This window comes from Mandrillus leucophaeus, unplaced genomic scaffold (genome assembly GCF_000951045.1).
Source record: "Mandrillus leucophaeus isolate KB7577 unplaced genomic scaffold, Mleu.le_1.0 Scaffold426, whole genome shotgun sequence".
NCBI classification, from domain to species: domain Eukaryota; kingdom Metazoa; phylum Chordata; class Mammalia; order Primates; family Cercopithecidae; genus Mandrillus; species Mandrillus leucophaeus.
This window is the reverse complement of record NW_012104543.1, coordinates 1,088,886-1,099,698: the sequence shown is the minus strand read 5'-3', so window position 1 is coordinate 1,099,698 and position 10,813 is coordinate 1,088,886. Positions and strand designations below refer to the sequence as shown.

Here is a 10,813-nt window from a genome sequence, read left to right as displayed (position 1 = left end):
GACCTCAGGTGATCCACCTGCCTCGGCCTCCCAAAGTGCTTGGATTATAGGCATGAGCCACCGTGCCTGGCTCTTTTTTTCTTTTTTGCGACAGTTTTGCTTTTGTTGCCCAGACTGGAGTGGAATGGTGTAATCTCAGCTCTGTGCAACTTCTGCATCCTGGTTCAAGTGATTCTTCTGCCTCAGTCTCCCGAGTAACTGGGATTACAGGCGCGTGCCACCACACCTGGCTAATTTTGTATTTTTAGTAAGAGACAGGGTTTCACCACGTTGGTCCAGGCTGATCTCGAGCTCCTAACCTCAGGTGATCTGCCCACTTTGGCCTCCCAAAGTGCTGGGATTACAGGTGTGAGCCGCCACACCCGGCCTTTGTCACCTGCTTTTGAAGAATAACTTGGCCTTCTTGGTGGGATACGTAACTTTCCTCCCTTGACCTATTGATTCCAGCCCCTTGCTCTGCCATTTCTCCTTTTATGCAAGAGCTTGTAGTAATCCCTGAGTCAGCAAGAAGAGTCTCTTTAGAACATCTGGGAGGCAGCCTTAGTTTTTTTTTTTTTGAGACAGGGTCTCACTGTTGCCCAGTCTGGAGTGCAGTTGTGCGATCATGGCCTCACTGCAGCCTCAATCTCCCGAGATCAAGTGATCTTCCCACCTCAGCCTCCCAAGTAGCTGTGACTACAGGCGCTTGCCACCATGCCTGGCTAATTTTTTGATATTTATTTTTATTTATTTATTTATTTATTTATTTTTTGAGATGGAGTCTCGCTCTGTTGCCCAGGCTGGAGTGCAGTGGTGTGATCTCAGCTCACTACAAGCTCCACTTCCTGGGTTCACACCATTCTCCTACCTCAGCCTCCTGAGTAGGTGCGACTACAGGTGCCCACCACCACGCCCAGCTAACTTTTTATATTTTTAGTAGAGATGGGGTTTCACCATGTTAGCCAGGATGGTCTTGATCTCCTGACCTTGTGATTTGCCTCCCTTGGCCTCCCAAAGTGCTGGGATTATAGGCGTGAGCCACCTTGTCTGGCCCTGATATTTATTTTTTGTTGAGATAAGGTTTTGCCCTGTTGTCCAGGCTGATCTCAAATTCCTGGGCTCAAGAGATTCGCCCACCTTGGCCTCCCAGAGTGCTGGGATTACAGGCATGAGCCACTGTGCCCAGCTCCAGGCTTAGCTTTGTAAAAATGTTTCCTGTAGCAGGGAAGGTGGTGCTGTGGAGTCGTGAGGAGTCCCTGGCAGAAGTGGTGTGCCTAGAGATGGTGGACCTCCCCCTGACTGGGGCACAGGCCGAGCTGGAAGGAGAATTTGGCAAAAAGGCAGGTATGAACCTAAGAGGTTGGAGCTGCAGAGTTGCTGGAGGGGTCAGTCTGGAAATGACCACAAGAGACACCGTGTCATGCATCTCCGGTTTCCTGGGCTTGCCAGATTGCTAGTCTTTTCTGAACGAGCTCTGTGATGAGGTTCCAGTGCATTTGTGGCCATATGGTTTATGAAACCGTTCATTTCTGTGAAAGAATGAACTGTGAATCCTTCTGGGGAAAGCTAGGGAAAAATCACTCTAGAGAAAGCTGAGGGAAAAAGTCTTTTTTTTTTCCTTTTTTTCTTTTTTTGAGACAGAGTCTTGCTCTGTCACCCAGGCTGGAGTGCAGTGGCACAGTCTTGGCTCACTGCCATCTCCGTCTCCTGGGTTTAAGCAGTTCTCCTGCCACAGCCTCCTAAGTAGCTGGGTTTACAGGCGTGCGCCACCACGCCCGGTTAATTTTTGTATTTTTAGTAGAGACAGGGTTTCACCATGTTGGTCAGGCTGGTCTTGAACTCTTGACCTCATGATCTGCCTGTGTTGGCCTCCCAAAGTGTTGGGATTACAGGCGTGAGCCACTGCGCCTGGTGGGGAATAAAGTCTTAACTTGGTATAGTAATAGCTACCATTGCCTGTGTACTAAAAATTTACCAGGCACTGTATACTCATTGTCCCTAAAGCAGCAGCCACATCTGTCTGGAGACACGATTGGGTTGATCTGGGTATTGCGGAAATAGTCCAGTGCCCTTTAAAGCTGGCCATGGTCCCAACTGCCAGGATGAACTTGATTCACTCTGCTCTGATTCAGTCCTGCCCCCTGCCCTCTCTCTTCTGTCCATTCATCCAGCTCTCCAACGGATAGCTATTGAGGGCCTGCTGTGGACCAGGCACTCTGCTAGGCAATGCACATTTTCTTAAGCTGAGGATTAATTTGACTTTACTGTTTATTTCTGCTGCCTGGATCCAGCGATTCAAGGTAAAACCTGCTTCTTGCTGCCTTGTTGCTCATTGCCTGCTCACATGGCTAGCTTTTGGTTAATTGTTTTTCTTCTTAGCTTGGACCAATGAGGTACATCCTTGGTGGGGGGGTGTGTGTGTGTGTGTTGACTGCCATGCTTGTGACTTGTCCTGTTGCTTCTCACTTCTCTTCCTTGAGCAGAGGTGGGTGGAAAATAAAATAAGGAGAGGTTCTGCTCCTTTTTTATTAAGTGCTTACCATGTACCAGGCACCACACTAAATCCTTGATGTACATCGTATGATGTAATTTTCCAACAATCCAGTGGGTTACATGCCACTTTACAGATGAGGAACCGGAGGCAAAAAGGTGAAGTACCTTTCTCAAGGTTGCCCCATAGTGAGTGGTGAAGCTGGGATCTTAATTTGGGCCTGGCAGATTCCAGAGACCATGCTCTTTACCTTGCTTCCTTGCATCTGTGTCCAAATCTGTGGTCTCCAATGAGGAGATCTGGAGGGCAGTGGCTTCACTGATGGAATCAGGGAAAGAGTGAATGATGGTCCTGGGAACTCGTTGCAAATATGTCTGTTGGGTGCAGGTTAAACAGTTGACAAAGTAGGAATGAAGCAGTGGGAGATGGAAGTACCTGCTCATGATACACATTCATTGACCTGCACCCTCCACCCCCACACTCATACCTCTTCTGGCTTTGTCATGGCACCCAGAAACCTTCCTCTGGCATCTTGGATGTGGGGCTGTGGTGGAGACATTCACAGCATGGCTGCCTCCTGCATGCCTGATCCCTGACTTCCTAGTCTATTCCAAGATTCCAGCTGGGTTTAGTTGTAAGAGCCAGTTAAGTAGTTTTTGGAAGCTCCTGCATGAGCCTTACCTGAGTGTGAGACTATTGGCATCAGATATAGGACTGCCCTTTGGGCTTGTGGCCTAGAGTGTGGACTTTACCACTCCATAGGAGAGGCAGAGATCCCTCATTAGGAAAAGCATGTACCTCCTTCTGGACCCCTAGTCTGATGTAGAGTGGGTTACTTTTCCTTTAAACCAGATGGCTTGCTGGGGATGTTCCTGAAACGCCTCTCGTCTCAGCTTATCCTGCTGCAAGCATGGACTTCCCACCTCTGGAAAATGTTTTACGATGCTCGGAAGCCCCGAAGTCAGATTAAGAATGAGATCAACATTGACACCCTGGCCAGAGATGAATTCAACCTCCAGAAGATGATGGTGATGGTAACAGCCTCAGGCAAGGTGCGTGTGGTTTAGACTCCAGTTACTGAACCTTTTCAAGTTCTGAGGGTGAGGAACAAAAAGCCTTTGGTGGGGGATGACACTGGTTCTAGTTTTCAAGGACAGACTCAGTTCTTTGGTTTCTCTTTCTAGTAGTGAGCCAAGTATTTGTTTATCTTGCAGCTTTTTGGCATTGAGAGCAGCTCTGGCACCATCCTGTGGAAACAGTATCTACCCAACGTCAAGCCAGACTCCTCCTTTAAACTGATGGTTCAGAGAACTACTGCTCATTTCCCCCACCCCCCCCAGTGTACCCTGCTGGTGAAGGACAAGGTGAGGCATCCAGCTCTAACTTGAGCCAGACTCAGAGTGGCTTTTTTGCTATTTTGTAACTGAAATTGCTCCTAGGCCCTTGGAATTATGTGAGTTAATGAGGCACATTCAGGAGTTAGAACTCTTGTTTCTTCTAGTTTCATGCCTGGGTGGAGGAACCAGCCAGCACTGATGTGGAATTGTTTAGAAAGTGGGTGTGACTTCACCAGCTACATAGGGAGCCAGCTCTCCTCTTTTCTAAACATCGGCTGTTAGTAGCTGAGTGGCTATTTTCTCTTCTCTCTTTGAGGAAGAGCAGGATATTTTTGTGTCTTCCCAGAATTAGAATGGATTTTTGTGTATTTATTCTAGCACAGAAGGTGGGCTTGGTAGACACTTTCTTGGAATGGCTGCCTGGTGCAATTTTGGCTCACTGCAGCCTCCACTTCCCAGTTTCAAGCGATTCTTGTGCCTCAGCCTCCCAGGTAGCTGGGATTACAGGCGCATGCCATCATGCCTGGCTGATTTTTGTATGTTTAGTAGAGACGGGGTCTCACCATGTTGAGATGGTCTCACCATTCTCTACAAAAAATAAAAACAGAATTAGCCACATGTGGTGGTTTGTGCCTGTAGTCCCAGCTACTTGGGAGGCTGAGGTGGGAGGATCGCTTGAACCTAGGAGGTAGAGGTTGCAGTGAGCCTTGATCATGCCACTGCACTTCCAGCATGGGTGACAGAGTGAGACCCTGTCTCAAACAAAAAAGAACTGGCAGAGACAGTTTGACTTTTTCCTTTGTGACGTTAGCCTAGGGGACTATTCACCTATAGCCGAGAACTTATTTTCCACAAAGAGGGCAAAGACTAGGGAACCCCACAGTTGCTGAGCTGGAGTCCCAGCTCTTCAGGTCTATCCCTAGGATTTGCAGTCTTTTCTTGTTGGTGGAGCCTGACAGTTTGCTCATTTTAGGAGTCGGGAATGAGTTCTCTGTATGTCTTCAATCCCATTTTTGGGAAGTGGAGTCAGGTGGCTCCCCCAGTGCTGAAGCGCCCCATCTTGCAGTCCTTGCTTCTCCCAGTCATGGATCAAGACTACGCCAAGGTGTTGCTGTTGATAGATGATGAATACAAGGTACTGTGTTCAGAGGGGATGGAGAACATGCTAGTGGAGTCGGGTTTGGGGCCAAGTGGTCAAACACAGCAGCCCAGAGATGGAGTGCTCTCTGCACCCAGCACGTGTTTGGGCTCTAAGGCCATCCTGAAGAGAAATGATGGCTGTGTCTGCATTTGTGAAAACTCAGGTTCTTAACAGAACTGAATGTACACCCTAAACTGAGTTCACTAGACTCGAATTCTTTTAAGATTTGCTGTTTTATTCTTAAGGCTCTCTTTGATGGGGAAGTTTCCTAACTCTTTCCTTGGGCTCTCTGGGTTTTTCAAGGTCACAGCTTTTCCAGCCACTCGGAATGTCCTGCGACAGCTACATGAGCTTGCCCCTTCCATTTTCTTCTATTTGGTGGATGCGGAGCAGGGACGGCTATGTGGATATCGGCTTCGAAAGGTGGGAAGGCATGTCCTGGCATGACCCTTTGTGGATGAGATGCAGGTGTTTCCTGGCCATTTGGCTAAGAAGTGAATTATGCTACTCATTCTACTATAAACTTAGATTAGCGTAATCCTGATGTCTGATACAAAGTCAATCATTTGTTCATGTTTGTTGGGCAGCTACTACATGGCAGGTATGGTTCTAGGTGCTGTGGACAGAGTGGTGCACAGTAGACCAAATCTCTGCCCTTATGGAGCTTTCATTCCACATTCTTTTTCTTTTTTTTTGAGACGGAGTCTCGCACTGTCGCCTGGGTTGGAGTGCAGTGGCGCGATCTCGGCTCACTGCAACCTCCACCTCCTGGGTTCAAGCGATTTTCCTGCCTCAGCCACCCAAGTAGGTGGGATTACAGGCATGCGCCACCACGCCTGGCTAATTTTTTCTATTTTTAGTAGAGACAGGGCTTCAGTGTGTTGGCCAGGATGGTCTCAAACTCCTGACCTTGTGATCCACCTGCCTCGGCCTCCCAAAGTGCTGGGATTACGGCGTGAGCCACTGCACCCGGCCACATTCTTTTTCTATAGCAGAGAGATGGGACTTTTTTTCCATTCTTGGGAGAGTAGAAGGTAGGAATGTGGGTTGAGTAATAAGTTGTACTTTTATATGAAGATGATGTTGACCAACTCATGATAGAATGTGTGCTTTGAATTTTATTTCTAGAAAGGGGGTCAGTTTGCTTTAATCCTCACATACTTGAGACCAACTCTTGTAAACAGTGATACAAGCTGGCTCTGAAGTCCAGCTCTGAAGTTCTTGAGGGGCTGGCATGGCCTTGTTAGCAGGACTGTTTGGAGAAGCACTCTGTGGTGTGCACTCACAAACAGCTCTCCCATCCTGTCCTGTAAGGCCTTTTGAGAGGCGTAGAATTTAAGAGCTTAGACCCAATTTGCTGGATTTGAAGCCTAGGTTTGTCACTTACTAACTCTGTGACCTTGGACTCTGGCCTTCTGTTTTCTTAGCTGTAAAATAAGGTGATAAATACCTGTCTCAAAAGGTTGTTGTGAGAATTCAACATATAAATCGCAGAAGACTGCCTGGCACATGGTAAATGCCATCTGAGTTGGAGACGCTGTTGTTTTGAAAATGCAGTGCCCTTTTGTGACATTTGTAACAGCTAACCTTAGCAGAAACGGCACTGGAAATGGTCTGCCCAGAAGACACATCCTTTACCCTTGTGAATGAAAAAAAAAAATCGTCCTTCTGAGTTAATAAAATGAGGACCTTGAAAGAGACAGTTTTGTAGATTCAGGGGAGTGAACTGGAGTGTGGGTGTCATGAATCCAGAGTCTTGAGGACATCATCTGAGTGAACAATGACAAAGGAAGACAAAGGGGGCAGAGCTGTCTGTGGGAAGTGAGCCAGGTGTGCGCATGAGTCCTGGACCACAAGGGAGTGTACTGCCTTTGCCCTCACTTGGTGACCTTCCTCTCTGGGGATGTTTTAGTGAGTTCTCATGTTTTCAAAGAAGGTTGTGGCAGTGAAGTCTTATTATTAATAACTTTTGTTATTTTAAAAATTTAGGTAATACACGAGTATATTCTCATTGTAAAAGAGTCCATTGATACAGAGAGGTGAACAAGCAAAATGTGAACAGACTCTTGTAGCCCCATTTCCAGCAGTCTTCCCTTCCCCGGGTGGAAAGCCTGTCAGCAGTTTGCTGTGCCTCTTTCCACTGTCCTTGTGTATTTATGATTCCATATCAACAGCTGTGTGGACACACATGTGTGGCTCATACTTTTTTTTTTTTTTTTTTTTTGAGACAGAGTCTCGCTCTGTCACCCAGACTACAGTGCAGGGGCGTGATCTCAGCTCACTGCAACCTCTGCCTCCTGGGTTCAAAGCGATTCTCCTGCTTCAGCTTCCCAAGACTACAGGTGCACGCCACCACGCCCGGCTAATTTTTGTATTTTCAGTAGAGATGGGGTTTCACCATGTTGGCCAGGCTGGTCTCAAACTCCTGACCTCAAGTGATCCTCCTGCCTTGGCCTCTGAAAGTGCTGGGATTACAGGTGTAAGCCATTGCACCCGGCCTGTTTTTTTTTTTTCTTACTCACATGGAATTGACCTATATTTATTCTTATGAAATTTGCTTTTTTCATTTAATGGGTTTTTTACCTCATTATTTTGTCACCTTCAGTTTTTTATTACAGAAAAATATTGACAAAAGTGCAAAATCATGAGGTATGGCTCAGTGAGCCCTCACCAAGGGAATACACTTGTGTGCCTGGTAATCACATCAGGAAACAGAACAGCACCAGCTCCTAGAAGGCCCTTTTGCCCTTTGCCAGTAACTACTTCCTGTCTCCACGCCCAAGTGCTCCGCATAATTCCATAGGATGGATGTGTAATAATATATTTAATCATGAGTGTTTATTGGTTGGTTTCCTATGACCATAAAGAATCATACACGAGATGTTTTGAGGTCCCTGTTAGCTTAGACATTCACTGCTGGCCCTAGTATACGGGCATCTTGGAGTTTAGTAATAAATGGTAAATTTTCCTTGCATATTTCCTGCTCAGATAAACAACGGGATACTACTGAGCATTCGCCTCCTTTCCTACTGGCTTTATTATCTTTTTTTTTTTTGAGCCGGAGTTGCCCAGGCTGGAGTGCAATGGCTGTAGTCTTGGCTCACTGCAACCTCCGCCTGCTAGGTTCAAGCAATTCTCCTACCTCAGCCTCCTGAGTAGCTGGGATTACAGGCATGCACCACCATGCCTGGCTAATTTTTTATTTTTAGTGGAGATGGGGTTTCTCCACGTTGGTCAGGCTGGTCTCAAACTCCCGACCTCAGGTGATCCACCCGCCTCGGCCTCCCAAAGTGCTGGGATTACAGGTGTGACCCACTGTACCTGGTCTAGTATCTATCTTAATCAAACTGAGAGTTCTGAAATTTCTTCATAAACTAGATCTCTATTGCCATTTTTCTAGTTTGTTTTATTTTTGAGTCTTGCTCTGTCACCCAGGCTGGAGTGCAGTGGCGTGATCTCAGCTCACTGCAGCCTCTGCCTCAGCCTCCTGAGTGGCCAGGATTATAGGTGCCCACCACCACATCCGGCTAATTTTTTGTAAGTTTAGCAGAGATGGGGTTTGGCTTTCTTGGCCAGGCTGGTCTTGAACTCCTGACCTCAAGTGATCCACCCACCTTGGCCTCCTAAGTGTGGGGATTACAAGTATGAGCCACTGCTCCTGGCTCATTTTTCTAGTTCTGATCTCTGTTCCTTCCTGCACAAAGGCCTCAAATAATGAACTGTAGGATGGGTCTAACTCTAGCTGTTTCAGTTCTTTGTGTCCCCGCCCTAGGATCTCACCACTGAGCTGAGTTGGGAGCTGACCATTCCCCCGGAAGTACAGCGGATCGTCAAGGTGAAGGGGAAACGCAGCAGTGAGCACGTTCATTCCCAGGGCCGTGTGATGGGGGACCGCAGTGTGCTCTACAAGGTACGTACAGCCAGCTGTCTGGTATACAGCAAGGGCTTTTGAATCAGGAAAACAAGGGCTTCAAGTCTGGCTGTAGGACTTGGTAGATATATGACTTTGAGTAAGTCATTTAATCCCTTTGAGCCTTAATTTTTGTTTGTGAAGTGGGGATAATATACCCTCTTCCTAGGCTTGTTGTGATGATCACATGAGATATTCATGCCTAGCCCAGTGCCTAGCATATGGTAAGTAAGCAACAGATGTTAGCTCTTATTTTTTGGACCTTTTTGTTTTGTTTCCTGAGACAGAGTCTTGCTTGTTGCCCAGGCTGGAGTGCAGTGATGCGGCCATGGCTCACTGCAGCTCCGTCGTCCTCCTGGGCTTACACGATCCTTTCACCTTGGTCTCCCAAGCAGTTGGGACCATAGGCACATGCCATGTTAATTTTTTAAAAAAGGCTGGGCTTGGTGGCTCATGCCAGTAATCCCAGCATTTTGAGAGGTCGAGGCAGGTGGATTACTTGAGTCCAAGAGTTTGAGACCAGCTTGGGCAACGTGGCTGAAACCTTGTCTTTACCCCCGCAAGAAAAGTAAAAAAAATACAATTAGCTGGGCATGGTGGTGCATGCCTGTAGTCTCAGCTACTCGGGAGTCTGAGGTAGGAGGATCACCTGAACCTGGGGAGGTCGAGGCTACAGTGAGCTGCAGTTGTGCCACTGCACTCCAGTCTGGATGAGAGTGAGACCCTGTCTCCAAACAAACAAAAAAAAATTTTTTTTTTAACTTTTTATTTTCTGTAGAAGATAGAGATCAACCTAGGGAACATAGTGAAACCCTGTCTTCAAAAAAAAAAAAAAAAAGCTTTTAAAAAATTTCTTATTTTTGTATTGACAGGGTCTCACTATGTTGCCTAGGCTGGTCTCTATCTCCTGGCCTCAGGCAGTTCTCTTACCTCAGCCTCCCAAAGTGTTGGGATTAGAGACTTGAGCCACTGTGCCTAGCCCAGCTCTTATTACTAGTGGTAGTACTGACAGAGCATTCTGGGGTTAAACCATAGTCGAGCCATCAGAAACTCCATCTCTGTGATCCAACACTCTAATTAGTGTTAAAGAGAGGGAGATTGAGGTGACTAGTGGGCTGCAAAACTGTTGTGGGAGAGAATGTAATCACAGTAGTAATGCACATTAATTACACCCTCTGGTACAGCAGAGACTGAGTAGAGACTGAGTTGGAGGGGGTGTCATAGAATAGAGTAGCGAGATCACGGAACTTGATGGTAAAGCCGGATCACTAAGCATGATCCAGTGCAACACAGTGCAAGCCTCTAGTTTGGCTGTCAAGTTAAGACGTGGCTCTGCCATGGCCTAGCTCTTCATCTCTTAGGCTGTCTGAGCTTCCATTTTTCCCCAGTATAATGGAGTGCAGTGGTGCGATCACAGTTTATTGAAGCTTTGACCTCCCGGGCTGAAGCAGTTCTCCCATCTCAGCCTCCTAAGCAGCTGGGACAACAGGTGCATGTCACCATGGCTTATTTTATTTTCTTTCTTTTTTCTTTTTTTTTTTTTGAGATGGAGTCTCACTCTGTCGCCAAGCTGGAGTGCAGTAGCACGATCTCGGCTCACTGCAGCCTCCACGTCCCAGGTTCAAGCGATTCTCCTGCCTCAGCCTCCCGAGTAGCCAGGACTACAAGCGCGTGCCACCATGCCCAGCTAAATTTTGTATTTTTAGAGATGGGGTTTCACCATGTTGGCCAGGATGTTCTTGATCTCTTGACCTCATGATCTGCCCGCCTCGGCCTCCTGAAGTGCTGGGATTACAGGCGTGAGCCACTGTGCCCGGGCAGTTATTTTATTTTCTTTAGAGATGAGGTCTTGCTGTGTTGTCCAGATTGGTCTTGAACTCCTGGGCTCAAGTAATCCTCCCATCCTGGCCTCCCAAAGTGTTGGGATTACAGGTGTGAGCCACTGCACCCGGCCA

At 47.2% G+C, this 10,813-nt stretch overlaps 1 protein-coding gene and 1 long non-coding RNA gene across 7 annotated transcripts in view; one reads left to right on the top strand and one right to left on the bottom strand.

Annotated features, from left to right (window-relative positions):
* LOC105548895 overlaps positions 1-10,813 on the bottom strand; it is a 32,749-nt gene that overhangs the window by 7,004 nt on the left and 14,932 nt on the right. The window contains exon 2 of one of the 2 annotated variants that reach the window (XR_001007465.1): positions 6,049-6,375. The exons of the other annotated variant lie outside the window; for it this stretch is intronic. This is a non-coding gene — a long non-coding RNA (uncharacterized LOC105548895). Of the gene's footprint in view, positions 1-6,048; positions 6,376-10,813 lie in introns of those variants that run through there. 2 annotated transcript variants of the gene reach the window in all.
* Positions 1-10,813, top strand: part of EMC1 (ER membrane protein complex subunit 1) — a 30,160-nt gene that overhangs the window by 13,327 nt on the left and 6,020 nt on the right. For 4 of the 5 annotated variants that reach the window (XM_011993125.1, XM_011993126.1, XM_011993123.1 and 1 more), the window contains 5 exons: positions 3,323-3,522; positions 3,685-3,834; positions 4,781-4,942; positions 5,252-5,371; positions 8,721-8,858. In XM_011993125.1, coding sequence (XP_011848515.1) covers positions 3,323-3,522; positions 3,685-3,834; positions 4,781-4,942; positions 5,252-5,371; positions 8,721-8,858 — 770 coding nt within the window. Of the gene's footprint in view, positions 1-2,270; positions 2,280-3,322; positions 3,523-3,684; positions 3,835-4,780; positions 4,943-5,251; positions 5,372-8,720; positions 8,859-10,813 lie in introns of all 5 variants that reach the window. The other variant, XM_011993122.1, reaches the window with a different exon arrangement.